Source organism: Pongo abelii, chromosome 3 (assembly GCF_028885655.2).
Source record: "Pongo abelii isolate AG06213 chromosome 3, NHGRI_mPonAbe1-v2.0_pri, whole genome shotgun sequence".
Taxonomy (NCBI): Eukaryota; Metazoa; Chordata; class Mammalia; order Primates; family Hominidae; genus Pongo; species Pongo abelii.
Window position 1 is genome coordinate 106054861 of NC_071988.2, and position 24630 is coordinate 106079490.

Genomic DNA, 24630 nt, shown 5'->3' on the forward strand with positions numbered 1-24630 from the left:
CTAAGAAGCGATGAGGCTTGGGTGGGTTCCTGTCTACTCCCAAGACGGATTTGTATATGGGGCATCACCTACATGCTGACACACATCATCTACTTACTAATTCGATAAGCTTGTGAGGCCTTGGTCTCTGTAAACCTGCTCTCAAGCTTCCTCTGTTTCAAGACCATCTTAGCAATGAATCCCCTCTTGTCTGCTTCAGGTAGGCTTGGTATGTGTAGAGGGATCCTAGATGAGGGTATTTATTTTATTTGACGTCTTTCATTTATTTGTATATGAACTATTTATTTCTGAAAACAGATAGCATCTTTTGATAACTTTTTGATCTGTTTTGAAAATAGCTATGTAAGAATTTTTCTCTTGTTTGGGTACCCAAATGTAACCCTTTTTACTTTCCATACTCTGACTATATTTTATTAAAATTTTCAACACATTTCTAACCTTCTTCTTCTTTTTTTTGAGACTGAGTCTCACTCTATTGTCCAGGCTGGAGTGCAGTGGAGCGATCTCGGCTTACTGCCATCTCCACCTCCCGGGTTCAAGTGGTTCTCCTGCCTCATCCTCCCAAATAGCTGGGATTAAAGGCACCCACCACCAGCCCGACTCATTTTTTTATTTTTAGTAGAGATGGAGTTTCACCATGTTGGCCAGGCTGGTCTAGAACTCCTGACCTCAAATGATCCGCCTGCAATGACCTGCCAAAATGCTGGGATTATAGGCATGAGCCACCATGCCCGGCCAATTTCTAACATTCTTAACAAATCCTACAAATTTCCTGTTTTTAAAAAAAACATATTCTAGAAAGCTTTGTTTTATTTTAATCAAATTTTGTTCTCTCTACTGCATGCAGCAGTGAATGGATTTTAAGACAAAACTGCTCTCTGGATTACAAACTTTAACATCTATTTGCTTTTCAAACAACACTAAATCAAAGAAAAGGTAGTAACTTTTATAAAATGAGTATCTATCAACTTCAAAAACAATGAGTCATTTTTTAGAAGAAAAATTTATTTATTTTTTTAAGAGACAGTGTTTTGCTGTTTCCCAGGCTGGAGTGCAATGGCTATCACAGGCACAGCCCACCACTTTTCAGCATGGGAATTTTGATCTGCTCCATTTCCAACCTCAGTTGGTCCATCCCTCCTTAGGCAACTTGGTGGTCTCTGACTTTCAGGAGGTCACCATATTGGTGCTGACCTTAGTGCAGACACCTGATGGGTATAGTGCCTACAGCCCAGAAGTCCTGGGCTCAACTAATCCTCCTGCCTTAGCCTCCTGAGCAGCTGCAACTCAGACATGTTCCCCTGAGCCCCACCATTTTTAATTGAGTTTGGCCAAGACTACTTGTTTACCTAAACATAAGTGAAGTGGGCAATTTACTACTTACTGTTAATTCATTGATACAAAGAGCAGAAACTGGAGCTCGATGCCCTCGAAGCTGGGTTAGAAATGACAGTTTGTTCAAATCCCAAATGATACAGGTTCGATCACGGGACCCACTGACAATTATGTGATAGGCTAATGATGCTGTGGCGCAGGTGACGGTATCAGTGTGGCCCAGTAAGGCCTACGAATGAGAACAAACAAACAAAATCAGGTTGATCTCAGTGACAGGGTTCCACAGTGACTCCAGAAGCTCCTGGATGTATCAGGAAGCAGTGGCACGCATGCTGGGTAGTGGGTGACTCGAGCAGTGGTGTCTGGAGAGTCTGGAAGGCAGACCTTTCTCCTCCTGCTGACTGCCCTTGCCTCAGCCCACGGGGGGTAGAGAAGCCTGGAGCACTCTGGAGGCTTTGTTTTCACATTACTTCTTTCCTGGAGTTGGGCCAGGATCTTGGAAGAGGGAATGACAACCACAACCCAGCTTGGGTTTCTTTATACCATTTTTATGTAGAGATGTATTGATTATGGGCACCAAAAATACAGAATTTCAACTCTATATCTATTCTTTTATGCCACAAACTCCTGTTCAGACCATTCTAAGGAATTACAATTGAATGAATTTTTTTTTAAAAAAATGCATAAACTGTGAGAACCACATGGTTGTAGCACGTGGTCTACAATAGACAAAGGGAGAATGTAGTCCTGAGGCGTCAGCATGCTGAAGTCCTGCTGCCAATGGGAGATATCTGAGTATCTGTGCCTGAGAGGAGTTCTTTCTTTAAACTAGAATAAGAACTTCCCTCTTTTGCTGGAATATGAAGAGAAAAAGGACCCAAGGAAATGGCAATGTGTGAAAATAAGTAAATATTCTGAAGAAAAAGATTTAGATTACTGTTAGTAGTTCCTAAGTACTTAGAATGGGCCATCTGCCCTGGCAGAAAAATATATCCGCTTAATAATGAGTTGGCTTCATCTGCCGCCTTCCACACTAGGATGTAAGAAGTTGCCTCCTATTGTACATTTGGGGAAAGCCTTGGGTGTAAATCAGTGTAAACTTGGAGGACAGATTTTGCTATCATGTAGAGTAGGTATTTTTTATAGATTGAAGGTTGATCAATTTTTTAATACTTTTGAGAGAGAAAACTATCTGTGTATACACATGAAATATATATATGTGTGTGTGTGCATAATATAAAAAAATGAGTTGGCTTAAAATTTTGGTCATATAGACATCTTTATTGCATGCTTAGCAAACCCCAGGAAACTATTTTAAGCAGGAAGTCCTTTTTCCTGGCACATTACTTTCAAAGTGCATTTTCTAAATGGAAAATATTTTTAAGCAGAATTTGGATCAGCAAAATGTACTATTAACCTTGTAATCCATTCACTTCAAGACTTTCTCCCTCTTTATATGGCTTGCCTCAGGACCCAGCAACTCTGTGAAGTTTCTGGCCTATACAGATGATTCACTTTTATACTGAACAGGGGTTCAATTTTTTTCTACAGGTATTTATGACACCACTGTTTGAGTTTGGCTTTATAATAGCTTTGAAGTCAGACAGAACTTAATTTAAATTATAGCTTTACTGCTACATGTGACTTTAGACTTGTGTCTTGACCACTCTAACCTGTGTCTTTTTCAGGGGTAAAATGGGGCTAATAACTACCTTGTAGAATTGTGTGGACTAGAGTTTTGTATTTGTAGAATACTCAACACAGTCCCCTGAAATAGAGGTGCTCAATAATTGATAAGTGGTATTGTTACATTATTTTTCAAATTTATATCATTAAAAATACTTATATATATGCTCCTTATTTAAAAATACCTTATGGTAAGTTCTCTCACAGATCAAATATTAAGAAATGGCTTAATTATAAAAGGACTCTTGCTTTAAGTAAAAATTAATAATAGAATCATGTATGTAACAGGCAATCAGAAATACTTGTTAATTAAATCATCAAGGGCTCTACTGAATATATTCATGAGTTTGGCATATCCTTAAGTATATGACAAATGAGAAAAGAGAGAAACAAAGAATAAAGAATTTAGTGGCAGATAAATGGAAATCACCCTGGAAGGAAATTAATATGAGTCAATAGCAAACATAATTCAGTTTGCAAAAATTCAATTTAGACTTTTGCATTTATATTACTTAAATACACTGAAATATATGTTACCTAAAGATAACTTTCTTCAGATTTTAACAAAGGGACCGGCTTAGATCATTGTTAGAAGCAGCCTATTCTGATTTCCTTTTTTTTTCAAAAAAGTATTTCTAGCAACAGAACATCACTTTGGTTTTGTCCATTATATCTGAAGTACCTCAGAATTAAGGAAGCTTTTTACTTCCTACAGGGTGCAGGCACAGGAGATGGACTATGTCCCTCTTGGCATTTTCTATGTTCTCTCTTACCTGTTTGAGGGTGACGGTCTTGGCCTTTTCTTTGGAGGTGCCCATCTCCCACACACACACAACCGTGCTTGTTCCACCCGTGATGACCAGCTTGGGGTTGGGGCAGATTGCACAGAGAATCTGGCCCCACTCAGACAAGCATTCATAAACAGTCACGGCCTGTAAAGTAAAACGGATGTGAGACACACATGCCATTAAGTACTACAAACTCCTGAAACTCAAGGAGCAGAACTGAGTGAAGGTGCAGGCACCTCACCGGCAAACAGCGGCTCATGTTCTCAGCTAGCTTTAGTTCAGAAGCATATCCACTGAATCTCTACCCAGAACTACCCCTACCGCCTCCAAACTATTGTTGCTGCTGAAAGCCATAACCAAAAAGGACTTTGCTCATAATGGGGGTCTCTGGTTTCTCCAGATTGGGAAAGTGATGCTCAAATTGTGTGACCTATGGAAGGTACAGGGGACAATGTGGCAAAAGGATGCATTTGCTGTAGACAGAATGTGAAAAGAGAGCATGACTGCTGCTAAGGAGAACATCAACAAAATGGAATCATGTTACAAAGCAACATAACAGACTATGCAGATTCTTTTCGTCTTGCATTTGGGAAGGGACTGTTGGAGGGCAAACACAGGGCACCAAAGGATCACTACAGATTGTCTCTCCAAGAGGTACTTATGGGACCCAAAACAGTTTCTGTTGCTTCTTGCGGGATGGAGCAACAGGTTTTCTGCCAGCTTGTTTGCAGCACTAAAATGAAAAGTGGGCCAGATGGTGACTCATCAAAAGGAGGCTATTCTGGTTGACAGAAATGCTGAGCACCTTGCTGGCTAGGATCTCTCGGAGGAATTCTTTGAGTGAGAAGGAAACTGCTAGCCCCTATTACACAACTTTGCAAAGAGGCTTGTTCTGCAGAGAACATGACATCTCTATGAGTTCCTTTATCCTGCTCTCATTCAGTGAAGCTCTCCTTTCCCCAAATAGGAAACCTCACTTTTCTTTTGGGGTTTGGAGGAACAGCTGACAAGCCCTTGGACTGGGTTCTCCCCAACCCTATTAGTCATATAGGATAGCCAGACCACAAAAGAGCAATATTAAATGAGTAGGCAGGAAATAATGCAAACCTTGTCTGACTCATAGGTTCCCAGTCTGCAACTGAGGTCTGCATAGCCCCAAGCAAAAGTTTTATTCCAGGCTGGTGGGATAAGAACCTTATTCTGTTCCACTGCAAGAATACCTTTATCTGTACATACGATTTGTCCCACAGGTTCTTTGAGTTCTAGAAAAAAGAAATCATGGTATTAGGACAGGAACAGGAAAAACTAATGTCATTATCTCATAGAGCATGATAATTTCAAATATTCATATAAATCAAGCATCCTGACACCTACGTTGGGAAAAAATGATCTCAGAAATAGAGCTGGGCTTTTGAATCTCCTACAAGACCTGCTGGGTGGAATGTTGAACCTAACAGGTCCTCTGCAGGACTTTCCTCCAGCTTTCCTATTTCTGGGCACTCTCTGGTTTGGTTACTACCATTCAGGTCTGCCTCCCTAGGGTTGTAAAGAGTAATCTGGGATGCTCCCCAGAATGTCATAGGGACACAGATTATCAACAAACCTATGTCTTTAGTACCTCCCAAGTTATAGCCAGCCCTTAGACTTCCTCAAGGAAGGTTATGTCATTCCCCAGAGGAACGGACTCCTTGCTCCACACCAGCACTCTGATGACCACATTACTACTCCAGAAGAATCGCCAGCAGTGACTGACGCTGGCACAGAGCAGAGTCTGTGTAATGAGGCCAAATGGCATAGAATGGCACACAAGTTAACCAGACTTTGTTCCAATTCTTGGATATTTTTAAGCGACAACTTCAAGATTTTGCAGAACTTTTTTTTTTCATTCTAAGGGGAAAAAACCTACTTGAAAAAATATTTTTAGATATCCCATTATACCATTAGATAAAAGACAGATGTCTTTTCATTGGCATACTAAAAATACGTTCTTTTACTAATATATCGGATAGGCAGAATATATTTAAATGAGAATGAAATTATGAAGACAAATTTTTTTTATCTATAAAGTTGAATTTACAAGGTTTTGGTATTTTAGAGCTTTGATTATCTTAAAGAGGAGAGAGAAGCCTGTTTGGTTCCTTCTGATATGAAGTCCAACAAGCCAAAAAAAGAAAACAGAGAAAAAAAAGCAAAAAGAGAAAATATAAATACTAGTAGGTATTTAGTAATTTAACACAAAATGTATGGCACTTATTAAACAAATTATGCTATTGTCAAAAAGCAAATTTGTTATTGTTAAACTGGGATTATTAATAATCCCATTAAATCATTAATCAAAAGTTTATTTCTCATTATTTTACCTTTTACAGGTGTTAGAGAAGGCCTCAAGTTGTCTAGATGATGAAAAAAGATCTTGTCACTTGTAGATCCTGGTAGGACAGAGATTCCTGCATTGTCTCCATTGAGTCGACTTCTCACTCGCTTTGGTGGATGAGGTTTTTTAAATAACTGGTATGAAAGAAGATGACTCACTTTATAATGAAAGATAACACTTATAAGCCCTTTTATATGCCAGGCATTGTGTTCTTACTTCAATTAAGGTTCACAAGAACCATTAGGTACTATATTATCCTCATTTTACACCCGAGGAAAGAGATTCAAAGAGGCTATGAAGGTGGCCAGAGAACTCACACCTGAATAAGTAGGGACAGGAGTATGATATTAAAGCATGGGCTATCGTCTTGTTCTATGCTAAGCTGAATTCACAATAAATTTCTCAAAGAAAGTCAATCTACAGTTGATCGACAATTATTTTCCAATGATATTCAAAAGTTAACTCTTAGTATCCTAATACCATTCTTTGCCATTGAAGACAGGCAGACATTCTATCTAGTTAGATTATTTCTGGTTTCAATGTGGCCTTTATGTAATTTAGAAATATCATTTTGGTGTCCTAAAAAGGTGCTACTGATTTGCTGAAAGTGTGAATATTATCATCTTCTTTGTGCTTTGCTATGTTGTAAAGGGAAAAAAGAAAATAAAAATGTGCTACATCATCATTCAGTATTTCTACAGGATTAAAAATATTAATGGCTGGGTGAGGTGGCTCATGCCTGTAATCCCAGCACTTTGGGAGACTGAGGTGGGCGGATCATGAGGTCAGGAGTTCGAGACCAGCCTGGCCAATATGGTGAAACCCGTCTCTACTAAAAATACAAAAATTAGCTGGGCGTGGTGGTACACGCCTGTAGTTCCAGCTACTTGGGAGGGTGAGGCAGGAGAATCGCTTGAACCCAGGAGGCGGAGGTTGCAGTGAGCTGAGATTGCGCCACTGCACTCCAGCCTAGGGCAACAAAGTGAGATTCCGTCTCAAAAAAAAAAAAAAAAAGTACATTTAAGATTACTATTTTTCAATTATTGTAAATCTTTGAGACAGGCATAGAGTAGTTTCTGTTGGAAAACTAGTATTTGAGGAGATCTGAAAAACTTTAAAAGAAATGAGATTTAAGATGAATACAACACCATCACACTTTGTAAATTAGATATTTGGGGTTTCCAAGAGAAAAAAACAGAAAAAATTCTTTGTGCAGAGGAAGATACACATTCCAGACTCTCAAATCTTTAAATGTTTTATTACTATTTCATCTACATAAAGGACATTAAGATCAGGCTTCTATTAAGATACATAGTTGTAAAGCACTCTCATGAATGTGCATTTACTGAAGCACTTTTACGTGAGGACCTAAGGACAGAGCACTGCACCAGGCTGCGGGTATATAATGATGTATGGAGATGATGACCATAAAACCTACATTTTTGAGGATGGCTTTACTTGAAAGTACCCTCTATTACTCAATGTATGTCCCAGAAATATGTTGGCATCCAAACGATACTTCCCAGACTTCTGGCCTCTTCTACTTCAAAGTAGCACAAAAATCCTGCAATAGTGCAAGTGTCTTGATTTTTTGTTCAGAATATGTATTTCCCCTAGGGTATGAAAGATGGCTCCAGCGCTTGTAACTCTCCGGAAAAAGAAAAAAGTTAACTAAATAAAGGTATAGCTAATATTCTTCAACTGTGAATAGTTTATCAGAAAGCATTTTGCTTTAAAAGTAAACATGGCCAGGCACCGTAGCTCATGTCTGTAATCCCAGCACTTTGGTAGCTGAGGTGTGAGGACTGCTTGAGTCTAGGAGTTCGAGACCAGCCTGGGCAACATAGTGAGACTCTCTCTCTATAAAATAAAAATAAATAAAAATAAAAGTAAACATGTTTCTTTTATTAGGGGATCAGATTGCTAGGGGATCAGACTGCATTGTGAATGGTACAGTTACAGCATGTCCTGCTATCTATCATGGCTTTTCTATATAAAGAGATGAGCCATTGTTTTGTGTGTTCTCAAGTGTCAACCCTGGAAACCTCAAGTTAACCTACAAAAAAGGGAGTCCGTAGAGACATCTAAAGCAGGAACAGAGAAGGTAGCCAGGATCAAAGTATGAGCCACTGGTACTTAGTAAAGGTGGGCGGTCTGACCAGCTCATCAAAGTGTGCCTTCTCCACACTGTGGAGAAGTGCTGCAGTTACTTCTGGTGCACCCAGCCCTCCTGCCATACCTCGGACAATGGGGATGAGAGAAGGGATGAGGTCTCTTCATGGAGGTTTGCTCATTGCTGAACATGAAACAGGCCTACAGTATCTGGGTGCTGAGAGGCTTAGATCTTCGTCTTCCTCTCCAAGTTCCAGAAGGTGGTGAGGGCAGCTATTGCATGTCCTAGGCATTCCTAAGGCACGTGCTCTCACAGCACAGCACTTATTATGCCTATGTCAACAATCTAACCCAATTAATCATCATCTGTTCTCTGAACTACCACAATAGCTTTCTTAGTGGTCTTCCGCTCCCCATTTGGGTCCCCTGTGTGTGTGTGTGTGTGTGTGTGTGACAGACACACACAGAGAGAGTGAGAGAGAGAGAGAGAGAGGCACGCATAGAGTAGTTTATTCTGACTGAGGCCAGAATGAACTTCTAAAGTTTAAATATGACCATGTCATTTCTCTGACTAAAATCAGCACTGGTTTCCCACTGGCCTCCAGACAAAACCTTGTCTCTGTGTATGTGGCCTATAAGGTCCCTCCTGTTACATCTTACAGAGGTTTAAGGAAGCACACCCTGCATTAGTTTGTAAGGGATAATTCTCTTTAAACAAAAATTTTTATTTATCTGGACTGTGAGAGTGAGAAAAAAGCAACAATCTAGGAATCGATTGAAATACTAGGTGATATTTATGGCTCTTTATTAAGTTAATGTAAACTTAATTATTTTGTGGTAATCTATAATCTAGAGAAATGTTACAAAATGAAACAGAGTACATCAATGATAAGAAAAAAACATCCATACCTGTTTAGGGATCTGACCGAAGTTGTTAATGAACCCAATTGTGGCTGTCTCCTTTAGTGGGTCATTGATGTTGTAGATATCCACTTGACCCTCATAAAAAAGATGATGGAAGACATTTACAGCTTCTACTGCAGCAGGGCCTTGCTGTTTATAACCGAAGATTAAGTCAATCCACTCATGTAGATGGGCACTCACGTAATCACACTCCAAAGCCTGTAATTTCAAACACAGGTTTAGTCACTGGCTGACTTCTATTACTTGCTCAGAGACTAGAAAAACCTTGGTAAGTGGTTAATAGGAACTAAAATAACTAAAAATCATAAAAACAACATAGTAGTCCCCTCTTATTTGTAGTTTCACTTTCTGAGGTTTCAGTTACCTGCAGTAAACCATGGTTTGAAAATATTATTATATTTATGAGAGTGAGAGACAGAGATCACATTCACATAGCTCTTAGTAGGTTGTTATGATTGTTCTATTTTATTATTATTCTTAATCTCTTACTATGCCTAATATATAAATTAACCTTTATCAGAGCTATATATGTATAGGAAAATACATAGTTTATATATATAGGGTTTGGTACTATTCCTGGTTTCAGGCATCCACTGGGGTTCTTGGGATGTATCCCCTGTAGATAAGGGGACCTGGCTGTATTAGTAACAAACAGGTGGTACTCTGCTAGAGGCCCTGTCTTTGTATTATGTTCAATAACCAAATGAAATTCAACTTCAATTGTAAAGTGTGCTTCCATTACCTCACGATGGACTCTGATGAATTCTCGTGGGTCCCCTTTTGCCCAGGGTGGAAGGATAACATCTCCAAGCTTGGTGCCATTTTGTTTACAGCCTATGCAATTGGATACATTAAAAATAAAAAAAAAGAAAGAATGGGATAAATGGTAACTTTATATTAATCTAACAGAGAAATGGTGGGTTAGATTCATTACCAGAACGCTAAAATTGTACACCAGAAAGGACTTCAGAGATTATCAACTCTAGCATCCCTCAAGACTGGTCCTCAGATCACTCCAGCAGAAAGAGTTACTAAGTCAGCAAAACTGAGGCCCTCACTGCCAATGTCTTCAGGAAATGCTGAGTTATACAAAGTGAAACATGCTTCTTTCTGCAGAGTCTTGAGGGCAGGACTCCTCAGAGGTTTAATATGCTAACATGCACTGCCCTTCTCTAAGAGGGATATCAAACACAAAATGTCTGAAATTTAATTGACCACAGGACTCCTTTTCAGCAAAACATTTTGCAGGGTTACTGTCTTGAATCTCCTGGGCACAGTCTCCTGTAGATATCTGTAATACAAGAGGTTTCTTATATCGCTGACTCTTAGGTTCTCAAAAGAGCTCTGTAGAACTGGCATGTATTTGCAGTAAGCATTCTCATTTAAAAAGCAAAATCTGAAATGACATAACTTTTTGCTGTTATTACATTATTTAACAGAAAAAATATTTGGAAAAACTATAGGGCTACCTGTCAAAAACAAAAAAAAATGTTGTGATAAAGCACATAAATAATATTTATTCCATATAAACTTATTTTAAGTGATAGCCAAGATAATTTCTAAAATATAAAAGAAACCATTCACTATGAAATCTATCCACATCAAAATATATTAAATTTGGCTGCATCTAAGCAAAAAGGGTGTTTTTCTTCTTTTTTTGAAATATACCAAAAAAGTCACTTTAGCTTACAGAGTTTTTATAGATACAAATCAGATTATCATTGTAAAAATTACTCTACAAACAACAATGTTGACTCACTAGTTTAATAGCAGTTGGTTAGATAAATACTTGTACTGGAAATTTTCATACAGAAATGCAGTTGTTCAAATTTTAGAACACAAAGCCAATTCCAAGTGAAAGCGAATAAAATATTTCCCTTAGATACAATCTTGCCTTTATCATTGCTAGTCGATGGTTTATTTACAATGTGATATTAAGTGAGTGGTACAAATATCAGTTTATTGTTTAAAGGAATGTCTTGACTTGGTTGGAAAGGTTACCATATGATTTAAGACAAAAATAAATCAAGTCATTACAACCCTTCCTCCTCAACCACACACACTGCACGCTCTGTGTTGAATCCCCCTGAAATGCCCACTAGGCCTAATTTTTTGGTAATAATAAACAGGTAAAAAGGCTACTTGAGATAGAAATTACTTTTCCAAATTTTGCTATAATCCTTGAATACTTATTTGATAGAATTTTATTTTATGAACACTACATGCAATTTTAAAATGACATATAAAGATAACATAGTCTGTAGGAAAGCCTTTGTCTAATTCTAGATTTTTTTTTTGAGACAGGGTCTTGCTCTGCTGTCCAGGCTGGAGTGCAGTGCTATGAGGCTCACTTCAGCCTTGAGCTCCTGGCCTCAAGTGATCCTCCCACCTCAGCCTCCCACGTACAGGCACGTGCCACCATGCCTGGCTAATTATTTTATTTTGAAGGGAAGAGGTTTTGCTCTGTTGCTCAGGCTAATCTTGAACTCCTGGCCTCAAGTGATGCTCTTACCTTGGCCTCCCAAAGTGCTTGAATTATAGGCAAGAGCCAGTGCCCCACCCTTAATTTTGCTATTCTGAAGCTCTCCTCCATGTGTATCCAAGGATGCATGGACAAGAAGACCCCAGGGTGAATATTACTTATCTCATAGCAAGGGGAAAAAAAATCCAAGTGCTTTTTCTTTCTTTTTTTCTTTTGAGACAGAGTCTTGCTCTGTTGCCCAGGCTGGAGTGCAGTGGCATGATCTTGGCTCACTGCAACATCTGCCTCCCGGGTGAGTCTTGTGCCTCAGCCTTCTGAGGAGCTGGGATTACAGGCACACACCACAACGCCCAGCTAATTTTTGTATTTTTAGTAGAGATGAGTTTTCACCATGTTAGCCAGGCTGGTCTCGAACTCTTGGCCTCAAGCAATCTGCCCACCTCAGCTTCCCAAAGTCCTGGGATTACAGGCGTGAGCCACTGCGACCAGCCCCAAGTGTGTTTTCTTTTACACCATTTACTCTCTTTTCTGTGTGAAGAGGCAAACTGTTTTTTTTTTTTCTATTGGGGTGAAATTCACATAAAGTCAGCCATTTAAAGGGAACAATGTAGTGGCATTTAGTTCAGACACAATGTTATGCAACCACAATTTCTATCTAGTCCCAAAGCATTTTTATCACCACCAAAGTAATCTTGTACCTGTTAATCAGTAGCTGCCTGTATTACTTTCACCCCAGCCCCAGAACACCAATCTGTGTCCTGTCTCTGTGGACTTACCTATTCTGAGTATTTCCTATAAATGGAAATGTACAATATGTGACTGTTTTTGTCTGGCTTCTTTCACTTTGTGTAATGTTTTTGAGGTTCAATCACATTGTAGTATTTATTAGTGCCTCATTCACTTTCATGGACGAATAATATTTCATTGTATGTATATGCTACAACTGGTTTATCCACTTATCACTTGATAGACATCTGGGCTGTTTCTGCCATTTGGTTATTGTGAATAATGCTACTATGAACATGCTCACACACATACTTACTTGAGTTGCATTTTCAATTCTATATACCAAGCAGTGGAACTGCTGGGTCATATGGTAATTCTGTTTAACTTTTTGAGGAACTGCCAAACTACTTCCCACAGTGGCTAAACCATTTTATGCTCCCACCAGCAATGTATGAGGGTTCTATTTTTCTATAGCTTTGCCAGCCCTTGTTATTTTTCAGTTCCCCCCACCCCATTATGGTCATCCTAGTAAATATGAAGTGGTATCTCATTGTGGTTTTGATTTGCATTCCCCTAATGACTAATGATGTTCAGCATCTTTTCATGAGTTTAATGGCCATTTGTATAACTTATTTGGGAAATTGTCTATTCAAGCCCTTTGCCCATTTTCCAACAGGGTTGTTTGTCTTTTTGTTATTGAGTTATAAGAGTTGTTTATATTCTGGATACTAGATCCTTATTAGATATATTATTTGCAAATATTTTCTTCCATTCTATAGGCATCTTTTCATTTTCTTGGTAACATTCTTGGATGCAGAAACTTCTAATTTTGATTAAATCCAATTTATCTTTTGTTGTTGTTGCTTGTACTTTTGATATCATATTTAAGAATACATTGCCAAGTTCAAGATCATGAAGATTTACCCCTATGTTTTCTTATGAGTCGTATGATTTTAGGTTTTATATACAAACAGTGTTTTGTCTTGTTTTGTTTTGGAGACAGGGTGTCACTTTATCACCCAGGTTGGAGTGTAGTGGCACGAACACGGCTCACTGCAGCCTCAACCTCCTGGGATAAAGTGATCCTCCCACCTCAGCCTCCTGAGTAGCTGGGACTACAGATGCACATCACCACGCCCAGCTAATTTTTGTATTTTTTGTAGAGATGAGGTTTTACCATGTTGCCCAGGTTGGTCTTGAACACCTGAGCTCAAGTGATCCGCCTGCCTTGGCCTCCCAAAGTGCTGGTATTACAGGTGTGAGCCACCATGCCTGGCCCAACCACTGTTTTTTAAAGTATGCTGTTTCAAGGAGGGAAGATAATTTGTTATGAGGGTGAACACGACGAAGATACATCCTCCTTTTTTTATTTACTTATTTTAAAAGTAGATTGGTTAGTTGGGTTTGTAAGTGGTCAGTCTGGAACACCTTTGCAACATGGATTATCATAACTGATAGATGTTTCTGGAAGATTATGAGCTATCTTTCTTTCTGCACCTCTCCATATTTGTCTCTTTGACAGTGGTATCACTGGGGAAGAAGGCAACGTTCTCCAAAGTTGAATTATAAGTGAACATAAGGAAACACTAATGTGGCTGTGCGTGGTGGCTCACGCCTGTAACCACTGCACTTTGGGAGGCTGAGACGGGCAGATCACTTGAGGTCAGGAGTTCCAGACCAGCCTAGGCAACATGGGGAAACCTCATCTCTACTAAAAATATGAAAAAGAATTAGCCAGGTGTAGTGGCGCATGTAATCCCAGCTACTTGGGAGGCTGAGGCACGAGAATTGCTTGAACCTGTAAGGCGGAGGTTGCGATGAGCAGAGATCATGCCACTGCACTCCAGCTTGGGCAACAGCGCAAGACTCTGTCTCAGTAAAAGAAAATGTTAATGTGCATTCACAGTCAAAGGCTATAGCAGGTATTTGTTGATTGTTCTTGTTGACTATTCTATTCTTTTGGGAAAACCCATCACTTTCTCTAATTCTAAGTCCTAAAGTTGTGTCTTTAGCTGCTCAAGGGTGAGCTCTAGGCATAATTAGAGGTAATGAAAATCAATTTCAGACTTTTCCTGGGGCTCTGGAGATAGCCTTGTTATCTTTCCCATTAGATCCCATTTCACAAAGGTAGAGTTGCTGATGGACAATTAAATACATAAAAATTATCTTTAGAAAACTTCAAATAGATATATCTTTCATATGTATAGGATACAAACACTTCCCTGTATTTTCTGTTCATGAAAATTTGGAGGTAGTACAGTTATAATTTATGTGCTAACTCTTATAAAACAGTAGAAAATACAAGGAATGAAAAAAATATAAAACAACAAATATCTGGCAGGAATATTCTAACATGGAAACAATGGAATTTTGATATGCTGTAAAAGAAATACTCAGAAGCATAGATCAGCAAACTGTGTTCCAAGAAACTGTAACCGAAGTCAAATCCACTTCCTCTAACAGCCAGATAATATAAAAACAGCACTGATCGAGTTTTTCTTGTTTTTATAAATGCTGATTTGGTCCCGTTTTTCTAGAAAATAGAGCCCTTACAGGATAAAGAAAAGGGATTTACTTAAAGTTATTCTGAAGTTCTAATTTTAAAACACATTAGCATATAAACCGAGAATGTATTAGGCAATAAACGAGATTAAAACAACACGTGGAAAATTTGGATATACTACTCTTAGCTATTAATGGGTTTCAACAGTAATACTTTTCAAATAAATTTTCACCTTTGTTTTCATCAAAACAACAAAATTCTAAATGTTCAGAGTAATCTGTCTCAATATTTATTTATTTAGAGACGGAGTCTCGCTCTGTTGCCTAGGCTGGAGTGCAGTTCACGATCTCAGCTCACTGCAACCTCCACCTCCCAGGTTCAAGCAATTTTCCTGCCTCAGCCTCCTGAGTAGCTGGGATTACAGGTGCCCACCACCACGTCTGGCTAATTTTTGTAACCACAAAAATCACATGTAACCACACCCAATTACAGCAAATGACTGCAAGAAACTATAACAAATTTTTTTCTTGTTAATGTGTGCTGCAGACAATCTTCAGAGAAGTGACTTATTTCTATTGGACTTTTCCGGGCTAACATTCCTAAAACAGTGCCATAGCTCTACGTACCTAGATCAAAGTTGTTGGAATTGAACAGGAATTCTGGTAAATAAAAGAACTCTGGGATAAGTTCTTTTACATCTGCCATGTTGTGCTTTGACGCTGAATACCAGGCCTCCCGCACACTGTGAAACATCCGGTCAGCCAGGTCAAAATGGCCACCCTGTGGGCAGAATGAGAAGACACCACTCTATTAGAGAACCGCTCCCACCTGAAGCTTCTGTCAAGTTCAAGAGCTTGAAAACTCCAACTATAGTTGGTGACATTTCAATTTCCCATTATCCTACATTAAATATACACAAATTTTTAATAAACATAAAACATCTAATTCTCTTTGGGGTAATCCTTACAGAGGGTTCTCTCTGCATTCGTTTTATAATCAAACTGAAATCCAAGTGTAAAGATTTTAAAAAGTCATCCAAAAAATAGTAGATTTTAAAGAGAGGACAAGGCTGTAAGAAATATGAGTTCTTCCATAGTTTGATGATGCCATCACAAGAAAAGATTCTAATGTAAATCATCTACAGTTGGAAACATTCAAATTATGTTTGGCTAATTTTATAAATTAACATGATATGCAAGTTCTCATACTAATAAGAATTAAATGGAGAATTAGAAAAGGTGATCAGTTACAGACCGATAAAGCAAATTAAAATAGAAAAGGGATATTTTTGACTACGTAGCCTCACAGGTACACTATCCATCTTCTTCAGTCAAGCCCCCTATGCTGCTGTGTTTTAAGTTAACATGGTGTACCTGTCTTATGATGCCCAGTGTGGGAAAATGCCAGAGTCCATGCCATGGCTGCCAACATCTGCCATACAATCTAGCCCGTTTCCTTGTTGACCTCTTCCCCTACAACTAACTTTCCTCCTTACTTACTCTATTCTGGACACATTGGCCCCCGGGCTGCTCCTGGAACATGTCAGGTACAAGCCTGCCTTAGAGCCCTTGCACAAGCTCTTCCCTCTGCCTGGAACACGTATCTCCAGATGTCTGCAGAAGCAACACCCTTACCTCCTTTAGGCTTTTTTTCACAGGAGACTTACTCTGACCACTCTACTTAAACCTGCATCCCACCTTGCGCAACCTCCTGTTCTCCCCACTTCCCATCCCCTCTTTCTGGACCTAAATCTTTCTGATAGCTTCTATCACATTCTGAAACACCTTACAATTTTCTTATTTTTGATGTTTGGCTGTCTCCTTCAACTGAAATACATAAACTGCACAGGTAAGGCTTTTCTCTTTATTAACTGAAGTCCTCCCAAGTACCTGGAACAGTGCCTGGCACACAGTAGGTGTTTATTAAATATTTGCTGAATAAATGAATGAGAATGTACAGAAAAGCAATTATAATCAAGGAAACAGAGAATGAGCTGGAATATATCAAGTTTTTGTAAAATAAAAATTGTTTAATTCAACCAGTTAGGGCTGCTTGAAAAATGTATGCTACTTATGTATTTGATTAAAGGATGCTGGCACTTACTTGTTCTAAGCGAATTCTAGTTCATTAATCAATTTTGGTCCAACAAAATTCTACTTTAGTTATGTAACTACTTTGCCACTAAAATTTCGCAGAGCTTCTTATAACACAAGATAATGATGTTTTAAAAGGTGACATTTTAGATAGAAGTAGGCTTGTATAAAATAGAAAAACCCCAAATTTAAAGTTTTACCTGTAGCCTTAAGAATATCTGTGTGAAAGGCTCCATCCTTACAAGATATGAGGCCACAATCATTGCAGATGAATAGTGGGTCCCATAGTGGTATGCAGGAGTTTCTCCTGTTTAAGAAAATTAAAGCACAATTGAAACCAAAAGAAGAAATATGAAAAATAAAATAGGTATTAATTTATGCTTGAAAATGCTAGCCTATGTGATAACTGTGACACTAAATGCAATTAGTACTGGCATTTGCAGCAGGAAAACTTCATGATACCACTATCCCTCTCTTCTATATTTGACAGTAGTCCAGATTAAGTATAATTCAATGGCCTATTCCCACAAACTTAGTATGTCTACCAATTTCATGTTTTGAGGCTTACTATAATAGTTAACCCTTAATAGTAGACCATCTTCCACTAAAGCTGTATATTGACTTATAGTTTTTATTAGGTTCTGGCTTTGCAATTATATATTTCTCTACATCATTGTTTATGAATATTAAGCACTTTTATGTATTTTTACTACATATTCTCCTTGGCAGAGGCGGGGCGGGAAAAAAGAGTTCACACAGGACTACAAGCTTAGGCTTTCTTTCTGCTTTGTTTGTTTTGCCTTTTTGAGAGAGAAACACAATAAACATTAAACATAATAAATAAGTAAACTATAAAGTTTTAGAATATAGTAATTTCTTTTAAATGCAAAAGGGTTCCACAAATTGCCTCAATAAAATTAAAGAGAGACAATAAATTAAAGTATGGTTCCTGGACTAAACATGATTAGAGACAGAGGCAGATTATGATGGGAAATTTCTGCCCTATGCAGAGCAGGAATACTTAGTTTTCCACCAATACTCTGATAAGCTATTTAAAATGCCTTCTAAGCATGGCCATACGTTGGCATGCAAAACTGATTCCTCTGCTATAATAATCTGCATATATGTGTGGACATATAATACATATAGATATGATATATAAGCAATTTGAAGGAGGATGTAAGAATGTCAGACCGCTACATAATGACTTACTTTTGAAACTTGGTACAAAGTCCAATGACAAAAAAAGTTCCTTACCATTAGGATCCTCCCAGTCTTTATACCGCTTCTTATACTGAGCTAATCGTTCATCTGTTTGTGCTCCCATTGGCTTAGCCAGGTTTCTAAACGTCTTGGGATTAGTAAGATCCACCTCCTAAAATACAAAATGTAACTCAATTCCAAGTTACTATACACTACCTAGCCTCACTAACGTAGATACAGTGGCTGTTGTGGATGATGATGATTTAAAAACGCACTAGTATCTGTGGGGTCAAACTGGTATAACTGGACTCCAAAATAATGCCATGTACGTACTATTTATACATACTTTACAGACAGGCACATGGGAGTTTGTTAACCGATTCAGTTGGAAGACAAGTGCTTTGGAAATTATATGTTTCACAGAGGAAGCCACTCAGGATCCAGGTTTAGGGGATGAGGATTAAGAGGGAAAATGCTTCCAAGTCTTGGCAAGGACCCAGCAGGAGACTGTGGACACAATAGCTCCAATTCATCGTTAACCTCATCACTTACATAATTGGAGGATCAGATCTCCCTTGTGTCCTCCCTCCCTCCACCCCCACCCTGTCTCCCTCCAATGTTACTTCTGAGCATTTTCTTCTCAGAGGTGATCAGGAAGTGATAAAAACTAGAACACTCAGTAATTCTTTTACCTCTAAAAGATAACATCACACCAGATCAAGTAACTTCCCAATGAGATGGATTCTTCTAGTTTACCAGACATCACTTTAAAAGTTGATGAGTTGACCTAATTCATATATTTAAAAGGAAACTAAAATTTACTCCCTGAGGATTTTAAAAGCGGAAATTTGAAATATGTGCCTGTGGCATATTTGTGTCCTTTCTATAGGACATCATGAATAACCAATTTTGCCAAACTTTCATTTTAAAAAATCTTGGGCAGGAGAAACTGATCTACATTTATGAATGTAAGTCAAGTTAGCATATTTGTTATCTCAAAGTGTATATGTAAAGTACCTTGTTTATATTTTCTGGTTAATTCAACAAATGTTAAAGTATGTACAAAGTACCAGGTGTCATCCTATGGGCTGAGAGTTGAGAGAGACATAAAATGGACTATGTGCTCAAGGACCTTGACCCTAAGATTGAGTAGGGTCAAACAAATAGCAGGACAATGCTGTAAAAGAAAGCTCCCTGATTAAAATGGTGAAAAAAAAAACCCCAACATAGGTACCATGTTATACAGCTAAAGGGCAGTGTGGGAATAGAAGGCAGAGGAGAAAAAGAACAGAAGGGTACTCATCACAGGGCTGGTACTTGAGTGCCTCCTGAAGGATGAAGTGGAGCTGGTCAGTTGAGTTAGTTGGTGGAGAGAAGAAATGCACGATGGGCACTGGGCAGGTCAGGCTGTATGTGAAAAGCCACTAAATTACAGGAGAGGGAACTGGGGTGCCCCACGATAGCAGTTCTGGGAGTACATGAGGAATATATACATAGGAGCTACACTGAAAAGGTTGCTATAGTGAGGTTTTTCAACTCTCTCCCAAATTATGATGGTGATTCACTGAATAATTTTATTATTTATTTATTTTTACTTCTTTTTTTTTTTTTTTTTTTTTTTTGAGACAGCTTCTTGCTCTGTCGCCCAGGCTGGAGTGCAGTGGCACACTGTCAGCTCACAGCAATCTCCACCTCACCAGCTCAAGTGATCCTCCCATTTCAGCCTCCTGAGTAGCTGGGACTACAGATGCATGCCACCATGCCTGGCTAATTTTTTGTAGAGATGGGGTTTGCCATGTTGCCCAGGCTGGTCTTGAACTGCTGGACTCAAGCAATTTGCCTTCCTCGGCCTCCCAAAGTTCTGGGGTTACAGGTGTGAGCCACAGCACCTGGTCACTGAATGATTTTAAACAGAGGGATGACTCAATTAGTGTTCCTGAATCTGGCTGCAGTATAGAGGGCACACTGAAGGAAGGAGAGACTAGAGCATTAAGCCCAGTTAGGAGACTGCTGCAATGGTCCAGTAAAGATGTGGAGGGCCTGAAATGAGACACTAGGTACACTGATGGAGACAAAGGTAGACATGCCTTGGCCACTGAGCAGACATGGACAGTAGGAAAAGTATAATTTCCAGCCTGTAAGACAGCATGGATGATGGTGCCATTTCCTGCGATGGGGAATACACGGTGAGGGTCAGAATTGCATCGGGAGAATGTGGTAGAGAACTGAAGGTTCAGTAATGGGACCTGCCATGTTCCTGTGAGATACATATTCAAATATGAGTTGACAAAGTACTCCACTCCCTTCTCAGAAAACCACATTTCTTTTGGACTTCCTGTCTCTTTAAAAAATCTACATTTTCTTTCTAACTTTCCTTGATTGACTTAAAGAAAAATATTTTCATTTATCCATCTTTACTCCTGAGCTCTTCTTTTCCTTTTATTATTTATTTATTGTGTATTAGGTATGCAAATTAACTATACAAGCAAATATATAGATTCACATATCAAATGCACTAACGTACACCCATGCATATAGGGTGGATTTCCTTTCACTCTTTCATTAGACCAAAATTTTCTGAGGATAGAAGCTTTATCTTTCTCCTTAATATGTTGATGTCTAAAATTTCTGAAAGGATAAGCAGCCGTGATTCTAGTGAATAAGAAGGTTCATTGAATTTCTGAATTTTAAAAACAATCTTTTTGTTTGTTTACCTAGGGCTAAGTGTCTTATGTTTTGCCTGTTATGGTTCATTTCTGAACTAATCAGATGTCTATCAGACAGGAGGCAAAGGAAGAGGGGAATCAAAATATTCATATGCATCTATTTGTTCTTGATTTTGAGACTTAAGTCATGTACATGTTGAACTGTTGGAAATCTTCTACCAAGGCTTCTTGGAATAGTATAAAAAATTTCTTTTATATGGCAGGAACATTTTGTAGAAGAGTTACTTTGTGTTTTCCTAACAAACACTTCAAACTACACAGATGGATTCTGACATCCACCAATAGATGCAAATTAATCCGCACTTAAAGAAACTGAATAGATATTAAGAATTAATGGCCAGTACTCAGTAAGTGGGTCAATTATCCAAACTTTTTATATGTCTGTGCTAAATGCCTCTCATCTATTTGAATTAAGTGCCTTTGCCGATTGAGAATATTAAACTACAAACCAAATAAAACATTTAGGCAACTGTAGTTTTTTTTTTTTTTTTTTTTCTTTTTGGAGATAGAGTCTTCCTTGGTTGGTCACCCAGTCTGGAATGCAGTGGTGCAATCTTGGCTCACTGGAGCCTCCACCTCCTGGGCTAAAGTAATCCTCCCACCTCAGCCTCCTGAGTAGCTGGGACATCTGGGGTCTGGCACCACACCTGGCTAATTTCTGTAATTTTAGTGGAGACAGGGTTTCGCCATGTTTCTCTGGCTGGTCTCGAAATCCTGGACTCAAGTGATTCGCCTCTCTTAGCCTCCCAAAGTGCTGGGATTTTAGGGATGAGCCACTGCACCCTGCTTCAATAGTTGTATTTTAAAATTATTTTTGAAAATGTGTTCTACTTAAGCAAAATGACTTAAGATTTACCTCTGAGTCGTAATCTGCAAGGATCCAGGGGAAGACAGGATACTGCATGAGATCATTATATGATCTGCCAGCCAAAGTGTTCAAATGCATCAAATATTGGAAGTTGCTGATTTCACCTCTCTGGAAAAAGATAAATATTCATTTTTGAGCAATCAATTATTTCCACTATGTTCAGCTTTTAAAATTTTATATGCAAAGTGATGTAAAGGACAGTTTCTTTTTAACAGATTTCAGAACAATGAAATACTTTTTTTTTTCTAAAAAGAATGAAAATAAAACATTTTCTCTATGGTATATATTTTATGGATAATCAAAGTGCTTTTAACTGTATGACTTCTATTGTAACTACAAACTTCTAAGGAAGCTCATATATTCATTAAACTTACCTCCCATCTCTGAGTCACAGACTTCTCTCCAACCAAAGTGCTAAGCAACCCAGATCTAAAAGCAACACATAATACAATAAATTACAAGCAATAAAATTTTAAATCTGAAAAATTATAAAGTTGAAAAATTTAAGTCACCTGGTCCAGGAATTTTTCAAACTATGGAGGATCTATTAGTGGGTCATAAAATCAGTTTAGTGGGTTGTGATCAGCATTTTGAAATATGAAGTAACATAGAACTGAACTGAAGAAAACAGAGGACATCAGAAGGCATCACATACAGTAAGAAAAAGTATTTTTTTGTGAATTTTGTTTGAGTTGAGTATTTATAACTCCATTTATGTGTCTTGGGATGAATGTAATATATATTTTTTACTCTAGGTCATATTCAAAAGAGTTGGAAGAACACTGATCTAGTTCAACTTTCTGTTTTTTTTTTTTTTTTTTTTTTTTTTTTGAGATGGAGTCTCGCTCTGTCACCTAGGCTGGATTACAGTGGCATGGTCTCGGCTCACTGCAGCCTCTACCTCCTGGGTTCTAGTGATTCTCCGGCCTCAGCCTCCTGGGTAGCTGGGATTACATGCACTTGCCACCACGCCCAGCTAATTTTTGTATTTTTAGTAGAGGCATGGTTTCACCATGTTGGCCAGGTCTCGAACTCCTGACCTCAACTGATCCTCCCACCTTGGCCTCCCAAAGTGCTAGGATTACAGGCATAAGCCACAGTGCTTGGCCTTCTTTTTCTTTTTAAAACCATTTTATAATTTATTTTTTGCAGAGATGGGGTCTTGGTATGTTGCCCAGGTTGGTCTCAAGATCCTGGCCTCAAACGATCCTCCTAACTCAGCCTCCCAAATTATTAGGACTTCAGGCATGAGCCATACTCTAACCATAGTCTAACTTTCTTATTTTTACTATAATCACTAAGTAAACAGATCCAAGCATACTTAATTAGAATAATTGAAATATTATATAATATTCTGTACATAGTAGGTACATAATGCATTAAATAAGTGAAAGAAAATATGAATATTGTATAACAGGAAAGTCATTGCTGTCCAGGTCATTTAAAATTTAAACATTACTTTTTTGGGGACAGCAGACTTCCTTAAAATGTTATAAAATCCTATTTAAGGTTTATCAGCTTTATAATATTGATAATTAATAATTGGTCATGGAACCAAGAGAAAGTATTTATATATTTTCTTTTCTGAAAGGAAATTAATACATTTGAAAACCTTAGATCCTAAACACATCCAGCTCGATGGTACTATTTTCCACTTTGAGATACTCTTTCCATCAGGCAAATTGAATGTACAAGATACTCTCTTTGGAAAAATAGCCATGACCACTCTTCAACATCGTAAGAAAGAGGATAACTGAAATGGAAGATTAAAGTTGGAAATGAATTTCTGTTTCTTGCCTCTGAGCTCTTAAAAGTTCTTTAAGAACTGCCAACTCAGCACAGGCAGTAGCAAGAACAAAGAAATAGGAAGTTTAAGATTATCTAGGAAGCAGTAGCAATTTGCTTACAAGTAGAAAAAAGGCTCATTATGTTTTTAAGGAAATCTTTCACTTCCTGTATTTATGTTGACAACAACACAAATGATTAGGAGCAGAACATGTTTCTGGGGTTAAAAAAAGCATATATTTAGCATTGTATTTGTTAAGGCTTGGCTATAGAAAAATAAAAACAAAACTTAAAGAGAAATACACAAAGTATTTAGATGCACACAGATTGGAATCAAATTTATTTACAAATTACAGAACCTCTACAACTTGTAAAAGTCATTTTCTTGCATGCTCTAATAATTAATTTATAGCCCCAAAGCACTGCTTCTTTCCAGTCGATTATAAAGCGCTACCAGTTACTGAGTGATATAAATGGAAATGGGTCTATAGATTCTTGAAATGGCTATGTTATCTAGAAGGCCTCACTAAGATGAAGCACAGCTATAAGGAGCATAAAGGAATCACTGATAGGTCAGAATACATAAAAACAGAAGTTTAAATGTAAATGTCAAAAAGCAAAATTTAGTGGAAAACTGGGAAATCTGCAATAAAAATGACAAGCAAAAGAGTAATACCTTATGGTAGAAAAATCCTATACAAATTGATAAGATCTCAAAGGAAAAATAGGCAAAAGATATGGACAATTTACAAAAATGATTTTAAATGGTTAATAAACATATACAGAGCTCATGCTTACTAATAATCAAAGAAATATACATTTAAAAAATTAGAAAACATTTTATAAAATCTAATAAAATAAAAAAATTAATATACAGGCCAGGCACGGGGGCTCATGCCTGTAATTCCAGCACTTTGGGAGGCCGAGGTGGGTGGATCGAGGTCGGGAGTTTGAGAGCAGCCTGGCCAATATGGTGAAACCCCATCACTACTAAAAATACAAAAATTAGCCAGGCTTGGTGGCGC

General features: G+C 38.1%; 1 protein-coding gene across 10 annotated transcripts in view; it reads right to left on the reverse strand.

The window, feature by feature from the left end:
- WDFY3 (WD repeat and FYVE domain containing 3) overlaps positions 1 to 24630 on the reverse strand; it is a 304455-nt gene that overhangs the window by 17067 nt on the left and 262758 nt on the right. For all 10 annotated transcript variants that reach the window (XM_054554129.2, XM_054554132.2, XM_054554131.2 and 7 more), the window contains 11 exons: positions 22195 to 22249; positions 21809 to 21928; positions 18281 to 18398; positions 17224 to 17330; positions 15557 to 15710; positions 9962 to 10053; positions 9205 to 9417; positions 6170 to 6317; positions 4917 to 5071; positions 3795 to 3953; positions 1385 to 1564 (listed from right to left, as the gene is read on the reverse strand). In XM_054554129.2, the coding sequence (XP_054410104.1) occupies positions 1385 to 1564; positions 3795 to 3953; positions 4917 to 5071; positions 6170 to 6317; positions 9205 to 9417; positions 9962 to 10053; positions 15557 to 15710; positions 17224 to 17330; positions 18281 to 18398; positions 21809 to 21928; positions 22195 to 22249 (1501 nt within the window). The remainder of the gene's footprint in view (positions 1 to 1384; positions 1565 to 3794; positions 3954 to 4916; positions 5072 to 6169; positions 6318 to 9204; positions 9418 to 9961; positions 10054 to 15556; positions 15711 to 17223; positions 17331 to 18280; positions 18399 to 21808; positions 21929 to 22194; positions 22250 to 24630) is intronic.